Raw genomic sequence first — 15,743 nt, forward strand, 5'->3', positions numbered from 1 at the left:
CTCTGCGCTGACTTGCCGCTATGTGGGTTTTGCTGTGGTGGCTCTGCTGGTAGAGATAAACTCAGTGTTCCTCCACCTCAGGCAAATGCTGCGAATGGCCAGCAATGCCACTGGCACGCTGTACCGGATCAACAGCATCATCAACCTGGGCACATACGTGGTGTTCCGCATCAACACGCTGGCCTGGATGACCCGCTGGCTGGTGCTCAACAGGGACAATGTGCCCCTCCTGACCTACACACTGGGCAGCGTGGGTATGGCCATCATGACAACCATGAATATCATCCTGTTTTGTCGCCTACTCAGGAGTGACTTTTTGAAGAGCAGCACTCGGGAGAGCAAGAAAGAGAAGGAGATATAGAAACTCATTACTGTATGTTAACGACCTGTGGTTGAGATTTGGTACCGTTTTGCTTGTGTGTAATATACTCAAAGCTGGGAAATGAAGGGATCTTTTTATCTCTCATACTGTACAGGTACATGAACACAAGTTGTAATCAACTAGCCTTACATCAAAAAAGAGAACACACACACAGGCATTATGCCACATTGTGCTGTGGTTTTAACTTTAGGCTTGTGTACAGTACATGTGTGTGATTCCATCATCTTAAAGTGCCAATAGTGGCTCACTAGTAGATGGAGGATTTCTCTTAAGAACAATGGAAGGCCTTGTAAAATAACACCAAACGCCTTATTTCCCACAGGGTGTTTCAGCTAAATCGGTTCTAAATGTAGCTAACGGCAAGTGAAGACGCACTGTTTGTATAACCTCCAACACATACATACATTTATACATATTTACATAGGAAACATGTAAAAAATATCTTAAGAATAACCTTTTATTTATATATATTATACCATTGTGGGTTATATAAAATCTCACGTAACGGAATCCAATCCCTCTACCGCTGCAGAGGTGATTTATATCTTGTTTTTCCTAACAAATCTCAGCTAAAAATTGCGTGCTACCTCAAAAGGGTTGTATCAATTCTTTGCCTCAATCTTACACAAGCTTCGCTGTCATGGTTTGGCAAGTCCTTTTGTTACTAGAAAAGAAAAATGTTAAAATGTTATGTTAAAAATTATATTTTTTTCTGAGAGGAAATGCAGCACATACCAATCCTTTCTGAAGAAAAGAATAGGGTGATGGGTGAACACTTTGACATGTGGATACAAAAAGATCAGATTTGATTTAGTAGATTATGGCCATTTTACGCAATGCTAAATTGTAATAAAATATCTTGGGAAAATAATTTTAAATCATAACCCAAACCGTCCTAACAGGCTTTACAGTCATTGTAAATATAATCCTTAAATCAGCTTGTCCCCCTCCGATCTGATTGGGAAATAGCACTGGTTGTTGAGACGGTAAATCCAGGAGGAACAACAGAATCAAAAGCTTATTAATGAATTGCAAGCCATCACCAGTGGCATCAGTGGCCAGCAGTCATCGACAGAGGTTGTCAGCTGGCTGCTGTATTTGTCAGAAACTCAAAACTTGTGAAATAACAAAACAAGCTAATTGACGTTGATGTGGCTGCGGTACAAACTGGCATTCATGTTTCCTTTCTGTGGTCCGTGATGGTTTATAGTTTGCACTAGGAGCTGAAGAAGTTGTTATTCTTCATTTGGCCTATGGAGGACAGCACACTCCTCAACATCACCTCAGTGATCTCAACACAGACTAGAACACCAGAGATGGCTTTATTTCCTAACATCTATGTAGATCTCTGCTTTTTGTAATTTTCACCAGGAGATACAGAGAAACAAAAGGTCTGAGATCTGTGAATACAGCCAACTGTTATACACCCGGCTGCTCCGAGACCGACTACTTTGACCACTCTCCTCAAAGCATTACTGTCCTTATGGCCATAATTGGTGCTATCAATGTTTGTTGAGTTGTTGCGTTTTTTGTGTATAATCAGTCCTCTTGGGATAAAATTGTGTAGATTTGTATTTTATTTGTACTACAAAGAAATTGTAGATTATAGATAAAATGAACACAATGTTCAGTGAATGTCCCTGTTGTTAAATACACGTGTATAGTGAAGCTGATATAATTGCGTATGTAGTGGTCTTATATTTACATCACTGAATGTCATTTGGGAAGCTCATAGTCCTCTCAGCTTGAAAGAGCTTAAGCCCCTTGATCGTGGCTGTCGAAGCACATTACAAACACGGAGCAGACGAGAACATACTGTTCTGAAACATAAGACACAAATTGTGCAAACTGAAGCTAACTTAAAACCAAGACATCGCTGCACTAAAGAAACGCCCCTGTTTGGGAGGAAGACTGTTAAATTTTGTTGTATTGTGGCCGTGGCTGATTCCCCAATTTTAGGATCAATTGTAACTTGTTCTTTGAATTTTTATTGTGAATGTAGATTTGCTTCTTTTTTCGCCAATTTTAAATTTGTTTTTAGTGCATCTTGACTTTGTGGTTATAGTGATGACAATTGAAATTCTTTCTAACAAGGATGTAATGTTATTGGAATTATACATTATGTTGCTGTGTCCTGCTCTTTTTGCTATCTATATGCTTCAAACTATGATTGTCCGGAGGCCAAAGGGTTATTCTATATTTGTGGGTAGTGGACACAAGGAAAGCTGAAAAGCTGAAAGTGGCAACCTTTTATGAAGTGAAGTTGCCACACTGCCTCATATTTTTTTCAACAGAGACAGTCTCACAGAATGAGAAAATATCAGCTCCTTTATCACAACCAACACATACTGTAATATCAGTTTTACATCCTTGCCTGTTCATTTATAAGGTTTCTTTTTTTGTGGGGGTTGGTGAAATATTGTCTATTAACCATGAAAAAAATCAAATTCCAAACAACAGTGAAGACTACTGACCCTGCAGTATGTCAAAGACTCCAAAACGCTTTATCTTCCTCGGCTTTCCCAGAGTATCAAACTGTCACATTTCACAGAATTATGCCTTCAAGTGTAAATATAAGTTTAATTTTTTCATGTTTTGACAGATTGTTTTGTAATCAGAACTCCATTTTATGTTTATATATTAACAGCATTTGCTTAATGTGAAAATAAAGATAAAAAGAACAACACTGTTTTTCTTTCAATGACACACAGACGTATATTTTTACTATTGTCTGACAGCTGTACTGCAGATTTTGGGATTAATATGTAAGTGGTAAAATAAGCAGTCCAGGGTACTTGGGTCACTTGGGTACTTAGGTGAAGATACAGTTCTACTTATCAATACTTCATAGCTGTGATGTGAGAAATATTCAGAACCAGTAGGTAAAAGTTGTAATCCCTTCATTGCAACAATCCCTTCTGTACAAAACTTCATTTGTACAATTAAAATTTGACTGAAGTAAAAGATGCATTATCAGCTGAATGTGTTTGAATATTATACAGGTTTAATAGTCCCTGCCAGGGCTATATTATTATAATGTACTACTATCACACTAAAATGTAAGAATTCAAATGTAGCTGGTCCAGGAGGAGCTAAGTTTAACTAATGTATGTGATATTGGTATATTATATATAATATAAGGTCATCATAGATATTATTACTAACTGGTTACTATAGCTGTTGGATAGTGTGGAGCAAAGTGTATATAATTATGCGCCTCATAAATGTAGTAGGGTAAAAGTATAAAGTAGCACAAATCAAAGTGATCTAGTAGTACTTGAGTAAATATACTTAGTTATGTTCTACATTGCCACATTACTAATTTTGAGCTGAATTGCCCCTAAGCGCAACACCTTTGAAGTATTTGTACATCATAACACAGTACATCAGCAAAACCTATTGTATTTCTCTCTTTGGACAAACGTGCAGCCTTGTACACTGTTTAACATCCAGTGGACCGCTAGATTAATTTGTATTACTGTAAATGCTCAACTGACTTGTCAGATATTATAGGTAATAGATATGATATTATAGATACAACATATAATATTGATTGAATATTGAAATACATTTAACTTTGAAATTTGGCTTTAATGTAAGTTCCAGTTTGTTAGTTTTATGCTGTTTAAAGGGTTCCTTTATCCCGTATAAAGGAACGTTTTAAAAAAAATAAAAATTACACTTTGAACGTGCCACTACTTTGGATACTATACATTTAACTTATTTATGATATTCTAACTTGCACATCATCACAGGATTTCCCCTTGAGAATTAAATAACAGAGGAACTCCTGAGACGCCCCCAGGTGGTCCGCGGCCCGCAGGTTGAGAACCACTGCAGCAGCCTGGGCTGTCTCTGTCCATGATGCAGAAATCATAAATCAAGATGTACGGCCTACCAAAATAAAAAGAAATTGACAGATTTACAGCAAGTGGAATTTAAATATGGTTGCTTTTTTTATTCCCCCCCCCCATCCACAGCATTGTGTTTTCCTTTGCACTCCCCAGAAACATACGGGCTGTGGTACTCCCACGCGCCCTTTTACGCGCACAGCTGATTTGGGCTGGTCCCTCCAATCAGCTGTCCTGCTGACTCTGTCGTACGATGCTCTCGTGTTCTGCTCACTGTGGCTTGTTTTCATCATTGCCCAGCTCAGTCTCCCAGTCCACAGCAGCTTGATGTCTCGTCTCAGTCTGTGGGCGCGGATGAAGGGTGCGCGTGCTGAAAAGTGGACTGCGCACCTTGCTCGTGGGCTTTAATATCGACGCGTTTGAGAACATCCTCTTCCTAATGATGCTCGATGTTGCACCAAGGAGCGGTTTTGCCGGAGGACCGCGGTGCCATGCATCGTGGTGGTTTTGCATTTCTACGCAGCGATCCGCCACCAGCCTCTCGGTCCTTTAATCAAACGGCCTCACATGCAGCTAAAACCACTTTCACGCTTCAGATCAGATGTTTTTGGTTGAATGCCGCAGCCGACAGGATTTGGAGCAGCACTGGAGGCCAGCATGGAGGACGTCTTTATAACGCTTGGGAATCATATTTAGAAGCTTTTGGAACTTAACATTGCATCTAAAGGTAAGCAGATCCATTTCAATCGACTTAATGCAAAGGCTTATCCATATAGCTGAAGGTGCATGTTCTCTCCCATTTTGCTGATTTCTCTGGTCATCAATAGCTTATTTATAGCTACCATGTGACCTCAATACAGGACTTGCACTTCCCTCTCCCTGAGGCTGACATAAGCAATGTTCCCAGTAAAGGAAAGGGACATTTAGCAGCTGGAGTTTAAGCTTTAAAGTGTAATATGATGTAATGTGAAGTTGGGAAAGGTAGTCTCCTAAAGACAGGCAGAGATGGATGCTGGTTAAGTTAAAAGAAAAACCCACAACACAATAATTCCCATCCTCCCTCTGTCCCTCAGGCGGCCATGGCTGATGAGAGCAGCCTGTCTCGGCAGATCGGGAGTGTGGAGAGGAGCGTAGTGTTCCTCAGGCAGGAGCACCTCACTCTACTCCATGGCCTCCACCTGGAGATCCTCTCCCTGCAGAAACGATGCTCAGGTGAGGAACACATTGACGTTACTGTTACAAGAAACTTTTACGTGACCCCAAAATGTTAGTTGACTAAGAATTGCCAAAAAATAATTATACACCTTTGAGTTAGAGAATGGAACTTAGATTGGACTTATTTGAGCAACTATTCCTCTGTACGATATAGGCTTATGTATGTCACTGACATTAAAGACAAGTTTTAATTTGTTTATTGATGCTTTATAGATATATAAGCTGTAAGGATACTATATATTTATATATTTATTTATCATCTAGGGCTCTGGGACTGCAACTATTATCTGATTATTACAATTTTTGATTTGTTAGGTCTTTGAAATCCGCGACAATTTGATGAGTTAAAGATGCCTGTAGCAGCAGTCCAAAACCCAAATACATTCATTTACTATCATATTTTATCTGAAGTAGAGGAACTAAATCTCCCCATGTGCATACAGGCCTCATTGTTCATCTGATGTGTGTGTCTGAATCATCAATCGATGCCAGACAATGACTACATGGTGATGTCATGCTACAATTTCATCATTTCCTGTTTTGGGCATAATGGAATATGCAGTCCATTTAATCAAGCAAGCAAGTGCATGTGATCACACACACACACACACACACACACACACACACACACACACACACACACACACACTTTTGTATTTCATGATAAAATATACTTGTGCGGATGTTCCTTTTTTTTTCATTCCTGGAGGCTTTCCTTATCTTTCTACTATTATCTACAATACATCCTGAGAGAGATGCAATTAAATATTTCCATCATGGTTAATCCATATCCCATGTCTTCAGTAATCCATATGAACAGGATTGTGGTTAACAAATACAGGCAGGAGAGCAGGGGGAAGGGTGCGTGCGTGTGTGCGTGTGTGTGTGTGTGTGTGTGTGTGTGAAAGAGAGAGAGATGGCTCAGAGCCAACGTAACCAGTGTAGAAAACAAACCCCTCCATCACTTTGTAGCTCCGCTGCACAATCACATCTGGTCAATAATGGCCTGTGTGTGTGTGTGTTGTGTGTGGTGTGTGCGTGTGTGTGCGGGTGTTGTGCGTGTGCGTGTGCGTGTGCGTGTGCGTGTGTGTGTGTGTGTGTGTGTGTGTGTGTGTGTGTGTACTGTTCATTTCCAGTAGGCAAGCCAAGTGTATTTGTATAGCACCTTTCAACAACAAAGCCATTTAAAGGGCTTTGCACAGGACAAGAAACAGGGCAAAAAAAGACGTGGATGTTAAAATGTAGGCCTGAGTCCATGACTACATTAAGACATCTAGCTTTGTCTTAAGCTTTAACATTGTCTCGTTATCGTTTTAATCCCTCTTGTTTTTTGCAGAGGGAATAGATCGGTGACACAGGAAGTGAAATAGGTTAGAGGGGAACAATTTCCCTCCTGACTTGTCCTGGCAAACTCCATCTGCCCTGAAAGTATGTCTGTGGTCCCAGAAAAAGTTGAAATTGTCAGTAAAGCGCACTGAATGTTGGGTAAATGCAGTTGAAAACCATCTGTCATGTTCTCTTCTGGCTAGTGGTTGAGGGCCCACAAGGACCTGAGTGTGTTCAGTGGTTCAGCAAAGTTTTGTTGGCCCCTGTGTGCTCTAGGATGTTTTTCACAGTTGGGTGTGATGCAAGAATATTTGTCATGTCAGACCATGTCCTTTGGAAAGCATTGTGTTTTGGTGCCTTTTATATCTTTAAAGTTTTCAAGTTGTACGCTTTGTTTTTGGCCAGCGGTCCATGTGTGTGTCCTAGTAAGCTTAGGGGTTGATGAGGCCCTCTGCCTGGATGGTAGTGCAGGCCTGCTAGTTCTGTAGTGGGCTCTGGCTATCACTCGTCCTCCCAGGGAATGATTTATCTCTCAGGTTTTGGAGTCCCAGAGAGGACCACTACTTGCAGATGTACAGTTTTGCCTGACAGGCAGCCTTTCTGCTTCTCAGTAGTTTTGAGTCCAGGATACATTTTAACAGCATGTATAACTTGTCATTCTCTCAGTTTTTGGATTGTTTTCAAAGAGGTTCACAGATATAAAAATGAGTTTATGAAGAGTCTGGAGGACGGCTTGGAAGCTACAGTAGAGAGGGGCGTTTGCTGCCAACTCACTAATGTGTAGCCTGGAAGGATACTGCAAGGTTGAGCTGATGTTGCCGTGCATATTATTAGCTCTGCCTTTGTACTGCTGACTATTTTTTGTATTGTTCTAAACTCTCCATAAAGGCTCCTATGCTCTTCTGTCTCCTTGAACAACGAGCTAAATCAATCTTTGTATTCTGCTTTGTCTTCTCTGATACAATGTATTTATGTGTGTCATAGAAATAAAGTTGGTGTGTGTGTTGTGGATGTGTGGTGTCTGTGTGTGTGTGTTGTGTGGTGTGTTGTGTCTGTCCTTTGAGATATGTTTGCAATATTCAAGGTTGAGCCATGAAACAAAAACCTCAGTGAGGCTGTAGGACATAAGCCTCACAAGACATTCAAATCATTACACACACACCGGATGCTGCGATGTGCTGAGCTCCTCATTTTCATTGTTTGACTGTTTAAAAAAAAAAAAATAGTTCCTAGATCTGACTATCTGCAGTTAAATGAACTTCATGACTGGCAGTCGTTAATGAGGATAATGACTGGAAAACAGGACCTCTCAAAGTCTCCCATATTCAACAGTCATTTCAATACAGCAATCAGCAAGTCCGTCTGTCTCTTATCTGGGGTACCTCTACCCCTCCCTTCCTTCCTTCCTTCCTTTCTTTCTTCTATACTATCTGTCTTCACACCCTCTTCATCCCCTCTGTCTTTCTTTCTTCATGTCAGCTGAATGGGTGGGCGTGTTACGCTGACTGCAGAGGGAAGGAGAACGGGTGTGACAGGGAGAGCAAGAGAAGAAGAGAGGCGACAAATAACACACCTGCTGTTCTAGATTCCTGTTCTAGATTTATATTTATAGTAAACATCTAAGTCAGTGAGTGTTATTAGAGAGTTATAGATCTAAAATGATGGCATTTTTCTTTCAAAAAAAAAAAAAGAACGATCATCACCAAGGGCTGATTGAGCACATATTTCTGGCTTTGGAAAATTAAATTAGGACAAATCTATGCGACATTCATCTAAAATTACGGGAGCCACACATACAGACACATCCCTGTGTATGAGTGTGTGCTGAAAGCTATGATGTCGAGATTTCCCTACAGTCCGGACGCCCTGAATGACAATCCAAATGACTTACAGACCAGACACGACCAGCAGTGTCAGTGTGACCCTGCTAATAACCATAAGTACCATACACCAGTCTGATAAATTATGTTCTCAGAAGCTACGACCAGAAGTTGCTGTGATGCACTGACATGAGATTTCATCCAGTATTCAGTAATGTTTAGATAATCCTAATCGTGTTGGTGGGGTACCTCACGGTAACACCATTCAGCTCGATTATTACTTCCTGCACTGTCATGCAATCATGGTTTTATTGTCCAGTCGAGCACTGACACAGGCAAGCTGCTGAGTGTTTTTTTATGGCACAAGACAAATGGATGCAAAGGCCATCCACTAATGCAAGGCATAAAAGGCATCTACAACATGACACAAACAGTATTCAGTATACAATACACAAGAGAAAGTCAACCTCTTTACAAAGAAATCACTTAAGAACATCTATACTGGCCAGTTCTCCAGACCAAAGCATGCATCGCCTTTAGAAATCAGCAGAATGTTCAAAAATAAAACTTAAAATGTTAAAATGTGCCACAACACAGTGTAAAGAGTTACCCAGCATTCATGGATGTGGCTCTGCTTACATTGCTTAATGGCAAGTAATTTAACACAACTTCTTTAGATTTCTATTTGTTTGATTTGCATTTTCCTCTGGAAACAGATTGCACTGCCGGTAGTTTTTATTTAAATGAATATTGATTTCAGTAAGGAATACTAATCATGCTAATATGTTATTGAGGTTGCAGTAAAGAGAGTTTTTCTCCGGTAATGTAACAGGACATCATTGGCCAAGTCTGTGACAAACTGTCTTTGATTTCAAGTTTCAGATTTAGCTTCATAAATTATGGATGAGCTCACTGAAAATATGCTGGAAACCGAAATCTGTAATGTCAACTAGCCGCAGCCGACAGAAATCTCAGTGTACAGCTTTGATAAGAGATTTCAGCCAGATTGAGCATCTCTATTTAGGCTCTGCAATATGACTTGATGTGTTTATTTCTTATTCCTGTCTCTTTACTGGCTCTCTCCTGTGGTTTGTCTTTCTCTTATGTTTTACAGAGTTGACAAGTGATCTAAAGATGAAGCCTCCAGGCAGAAACCAAATGGGTATGTTAAAAACAAAATCCCTTTAATGTTCATCTCTTTTTCTTCATCCTATGCATCAGCTCTCCGTCGGCGCTCAACCCCCAATCCACCGTAACTCAACGCCAGCATCCCAGCCTCCCATCCCCAAGGGGATAGAACCCTGCCTCCCTCTCTCTCTTTCTCTCTCTCTCTCTCTTTATTTCCTTACCCGCAAGTAGGGGGATGTCTTCTCTGGCAAACCATACACAAGATAGATCATGGGCCCAAAGTGTATCTGTTTTTCTGCGTAAAATGAATTGTTCACAGCTGTATGGGGGGCCGCACGTGCTCACTGTCAAGATACATACACAGCTGCAAAGACAGCCTGCCTCAACATATTTGGCTCATAGCTGACATTTGCAGGACCATTTGTGGTGTCTGGATGCAAGTATGCAGAGATAGGCACCATTTTGTCCCAGCGAATTAAAGACAGAGCGGGAGACGAGAAGTCAAAATGCTGTGTGAATGTGCTTGTAGATAGTTAGGGGGGAGGGAGTCATGCTTGGCTGCATTACACAGCCATTAGACCCCATCTCCTTTTTTTTGAGGACCGGTTATCCCCTAATCCATCAATACAGCACGGCTCTCTTCTCCTCCCACCCTGAAAAATTGATCCATCCTCTTTTTCATTCTCTGCTCTCGTTTTTCCTTGCTGTCCCAGAGGGGGTGTCCACTTACAAGACTTTGCTGAGAACAAGAGAGACGGAGAGACAGGAAAAGGGAGAGAAGAAGAGGTGGAAGGAGAGAGGTAGTGAGAAGAGCAATTAAGAGAAAAGGCAAGGCGGCAGGATGCGGTCAGCTGCAGACGTGGAGGCGGAGGGGTATGGAAGAATATGAAGATCACATTAGGTACTGTAGTCTAAAGTTAGCATATGAGCTCAACCTGGGTGTGGTGATTGGCAACAGAAAACCCAAGACTGATCGGTCCTCAGAGGATCCATCCTGGTAGACCGAGGGAGAAAGACAGAGGATCCGGGAAACAGAGGGAAGGACAGAGATACTAGAGAAAGAAGATTACAGATGAAGACACATCAGAAAAATAAGAGAGAGCAAGTGAAAATACCCACTGCTTTGATTGTATAATGTATGAAGCACCTTGTTACTTCTAAGCCTAACATGGATTCCAGACTTAATAGGTTCACCTGCAGGACTCACCAAACCTCCCTCCACCCTTTGGGATCCTCTTACCCTGCACACCATACCTATTTCTATGGGGAGAGGCATGAGTGCCAGCCTCTGTGGATGTAATCTCCTCCTCTGGCAATCTCCAGCTCAGTTTGCCCCAAGGTTGCTGCACTGGCTTTTCATCCATACCTCCCTCTCCTCTGAGATATTTTACTGGAATGAAAGTGTGTTGTCCATGAAAGCAAAAACAACAAATAGAATACCGCGTTAAACCTGGCCTTGGCAGAGAGGTTGAAGTCAATGTGGAGAGCAGCATTTATCATGTGAGAATGTATCAGATTGCTAAAACTGGATTTATGTAAACGACAAATGTGTGTATCATGACTCTATCTTTAAAACAAATCCCAAAATATGATTACAATGACTAATAATGACTAATATTGATATATTGCCCAGCTGTAGTATGGAGATTACATTTTTCCATATTTGTTATTTCATGGCCCAGCTGTAAAGCCGCCATACTGTACCATTTTCAGATTATGAGATGGTCTTAGAGACAAAATAGGTAATGTGCATCTATAATGTACAATGTGTATTCAACTGTGTGGATATTCTGTATATGGTTTTTATATATATATATATATCTATATATCTATATATATATATATATAATATGTGTGTGTGCGTGCATGTTTTTGTTGTTGAAAGAGCTCTTTGTATGTAGATACACTATGTAGCAGGTAGGCACATTTTACAATTATACATGTATGGGAACTCTTAATTTGAATTCCTGCAGGTATTTAACACTTGTATTTCTGGTCCATGTCTGTGTCAGAGTTACTAGAGGAAGAGGATCTCCTGGAGGCTCGCTGTTCGGACGTGGAGAGCCGCCTGGCCGAGCAGGAGTGCTCCTTAGGAGAACTTCGTGAAGAGTTGAGTCACAAAGGGGCTTTGGTGGGAGCCCTCAGAGCCAACCTCAAGGAAAAGGAGCGCCATTTCCTGGAGGAGCTAAAACGCCGCAGCCACTGTTCCACCATCCTTAACACAGAGCTGCAGAAGCAAACGGAAGCAGCAGCATACCTCTCCTTCCAGCTGCATGCTGCCAGGCAGAAACTGCACCACCAGCGGATGCAACAGAGGCAGGGACTCCTCGCCCGGACCAACAGTCAGGGGGCCCAGTATGGTGCGGAGCAGAACTCTGTTTCTCCACAGAGGCCGTCAGGAGCCTCCCCTTCCTCTCCCGTGGTTAAACCCAAGCGTAAGAGTGCCAGGGCGTCTTCAAGAGTGGAGCGTGCCAGGGAGTGTGTGCCCATAGAGAAAGTGATGGGCCCCGCAGAGCCCACAGCAATGCCGGACCCCGCACTATTCCTCCACCCTCGAAGGCACAGGGCTCGCTCCAGGCACGCTGTGGCACAAAGACACCCTCCACTAGGACTGGAGAAGAAGGATGAGGAGGAAGGAGGTGGAGAGGGGTTGGTGGAGCCCCAGGCTGAAGCTGCCAGACTGGTGTCTTCAGCCGCAGTGCCCCCAGCTGCTGAGACAAAGGCTGATTAGCGATGACCGTGAACTGCACTTTTAACTGCAGTTTGATTACGGGACAATTATCTTCTGTCAGACTGTTAATGCTGTTAACTGTTGTTCTGCACCTTGACTGAATTGATACTAAGTTTTAGCTAATGAATTATATTACACTTAATATTTACTTTAAAATGACACTAAATAACTTGCAAAGCAAAACTCAGTGTTCGTCAAATTAAGTTGAATGAATTGTCTTTTTCCACTGTTGTCACATGCTCAGTATTACGTGGGCCCCTTTATTTCAAAGCGACCCCTTTGTAAAGAATATGTTTTTGGTCATTTTTAGGCCTTTATTTTTACAGGACGGCTGAAGACATGAAAGGGGAGAGAGAGGGGGAATGACATGCAGCAAAGGGCCGCTGCGTAAACCTCCGTGTATGTGCGCCCGCTCTACCACCTGAGCCAACCCAGCCACAAAGCAACCCCTTTTTGATCTATGGTGATGGTGTGTGGTAGCGGCCATTTTAGGTGGACTACAAGCCGATGTGTTGTGTAACCCCACCAACTGTGAGCTTTCAAGGTCAACCATAAATCAACCAAACATTTGTGTGACCTACAGCTGAGTCACAGCTGAAAATGTCTGAAGTAGTAATGTGCACGTCTGTGTGAGTCCTCCATGTCAAAAACAATGTTGATTGGAAGGTGTGTGCAAAATACAAACAACCACTGATTAGAAATGAGAACTTCCAATAAAATCCGGTAGATCCAATTTACCTGGATTACACCAGTTTATACAATAAACACAGTAATAATATTCATATTTAATAGGCTAGAATATGTCCATGAAAATATTTGATCAGGATACATTATTCCGGTGTTGTGTCACTGTTTAACTCAGGCGTGGATTGTGTACTAAAAACACACACACACACACAAACAAGTACTACTACTACTACTACTACTACTACTACTACTTCAACTAGATTGTGTTTGGGCTGTTGTGTCGGTTTCTTTTCCCCTCAGGGAAAATGGGCAAACAAGAACATGACAGTTTGGTTTGTTTTCAACTGAAACTTTGCATTTTGTTATTTTTCCATTTTAGGCTACGCAAATTCCCAAAGTAGCTGCATCACAACGCACACCAAGACAGTGACTGTTTACTGTAATTGCCAAGAGGGCGGTCTCAGCAGGAAGCTGTGTGTGTCCTCTGTTATCAAAACATGTGCACATGGTGGCCCCTAGCGTAACAAGGAGCAAATAGCAACTTAAAAAAAGCAGTATAAAAAAGACCACACTAACACTTATAGTGACTCTATTTTAACTGTTTTGTAGTTGTCCGTTCAATACCCTCCTTTAATTGCTGCCTTATAATAGAGGAGCTGTGCATACAGGAAACACAGTGTGGATATTAAAGACATTTCTAAGTATGTAAGTATTTATAGTTTCCTTTTGTTTCCCGTTAAGAGGACTTTTGGGGATTTGCATTTAAATATTTTCTGTATGTTATGTGGCATCTCGGTTATTTTTCATTTAAGGTTGTTTACAGTTGGTTTATACTTGAGCCATGACTTAACTGAGCATTGGTGTCTTTGAAACAAGCGTTCGTGTAAGACCGACTTTAGTTGTGATTAGGTGCTGTGAGGCTTTTCTCGCCCACTGCAGCTACTGGTTAGAAGTTCAGCATTATGTTTTAGCAGTATATCCTCAATAAAGCAATATATCAATATATTTATATATTATTAATAGGTTACGTTAGCCGGTTTAAAGACACTCGAGGTGTTAGATTTTATGATTGTTTAACTTTGTATTTTGTAATTGTTGTGCTCAGTAGGTTTTGCTTAATATTTTTTCAAATTATGAAATTGATTATTTATGTTGATTGTCACTGAATCTTTAAGTGATTAATTGTTTTGTTACGGTTTATAGGAAGCATATCCAAGTAAGGAATCGATGACATGCTGCTTGTGAAGCAGCGTTAAAACAAATGGGCGTATTATTATGCCACGTGAGACTATCTGGATGAAAACGAACTAAACCTGTCTTCTTTTTTAGTAAAAATGCAAATGTGACAAGGGGTTTCATTCACCTCTCAGCTGGTTAGCCATTCGCATGACTGTGTGCACTATTTTTCCTCAAGTTTTATGAGAAAGCTTGGATAAAGGTACAAAGCTGTCTGGTTTAGACTGTTAAGACTTCATCACTCCACATGTCATTCAACTAAAGCGGCAGGTAGATTAAACCCCCCACCCACCTTTCATAATAATAAACTAACATCCTGCATAATCTCACATCATCTTTGCTTTGGTATTATGTAACAACTTGGATAAAGCAATCACAAATATTGGTCGTTGTATACAGCTACAAAGACTGCTGACTTGTTTGTCTACTTTGAAGGAAAATGCTAATGAGCCAAAGAGGCCCACCAGTCAAATTAACATGAAGATGAATGGTGTGATGCCTTAATGAAGATGTCTTTTCATAAATGTTTCAGTTTAAGAGAGTAAATCTTCACCGACTGATTTGTTTTTCCTGCTGTTCAGAGCAGAACCCTACATCCCACAACAAATCAAGAAAGTAGATAATTTTTCTCACACACAGAGAATGTCTTCCATCTTTCTAAATGCCTTTATAATAACCCTAATCCTCATAGTAATACTTATGACAAAATGTCAGCAGCTTCTTGTCGAGGTCTTGTCCTTGTGGTCCTGGTTGAGGTCGAATCTGTTCATTTTGCATCTTAGAGAAACATTTCAGTCAACCGTATGTGGCACCATGAAGCATCTTGTTTGACATGTTATGTGGTCTCTAGCAATAATGCGGTGTGGTGCCCAACATGGAGATGTTGCTCTAGATTGTTGTATGGTTTGGTCCTTGGTGAGCCTAAACTGATTACCGCATATACTGTGTTAGCTTTCTATAGTGATCTACTGCACACGAGATTTGAATAAAATGAAGGATTGTCTATCTGCCGCCTGCCTCCTTATTGTTGCTTGGAAGCTTACCAGAGAACACCGGATTTTAAAGAAGCAGAGAATAAATGTGAACGCAAATAAATTAAATGATTTCCCTTTTCACAGAACTATGGTGCAGGATCATGTCATTAAAAATATGTCATTATTGAGATTGTTCAATACATGATTCTGTTACATTATCTACAGTAATTCAGTGTGAATGATAAAACATTATGGCCATTTAAATATGTACAATTTAAACACTTTGAATCCCTCTGAGAAAGCTCCCACGCCAGACTAATTCTTTCAGAATTTTTTGTAAGAGAAGGATCTTTTATCTCTCAAAAGACTCATTATACTGTTATATGCGACCTG

General features: G+C 40.9%; 2 protein-coding genes across 3 annotated transcripts in view; both read left to right on the top strand.

The window, feature by feature from the left end:
- tlcd2 (TLC domain containing 2) overlaps window positions 1–3,066 on the top strand; it is a 29,405-nt gene extending 26,339 nt beyond the window's left edge. For both annotated transcript variants that reach the window (XM_032508733.1, XM_032508725.1), the window contains exon 6: window positions 1–3,066. In XM_032508733.1, the coding sequence (XP_032364624.1) occupies window positions 1–361 (361 nt within the window). In that variant the 3' untranslated portion in view covers window positions 362–3,066.
- A 1,358-nt stretch (window positions 3,067–4,424) lies between these two features.
- Window positions 4,425–15,379, top strand: ccdc92ba (coiled-coil domain containing 92Ba). The gene is made up of 4 exons (XM_032508717.1): window positions 4,425–4,960; window positions 5,307–5,445; window positions 9,709–9,756; window positions 11,735–15,379. Exons 2-4 carry the CDS (start codon window positions 5,313–5,315, stop codon window positions 12,451–12,453), a joined length of 900 nt encoding a protein of 299 aa, XP_032364608.1. The 5' UTR covers window positions 4,425–4,960; window positions 5,307–5,312; the 3' UTR covers window positions 12,454–15,379.
- The last annotated feature ends 364 nt before the right edge of the window (window positions 15,380–15,743 follow it).

This window comes from Etheostoma spectabile, chromosome 3 (assembly GCF_008692095.1).
Source record: "Etheostoma spectabile isolate EspeVRDwgs_2016 chromosome 3, UIUC_Espe_1.0, whole genome shotgun sequence".
NCBI lineage: Eukaryota > Metazoa > Chordata > Actinopteri > Perciformes > Percidae > Etheostoma > Etheostoma spectabile.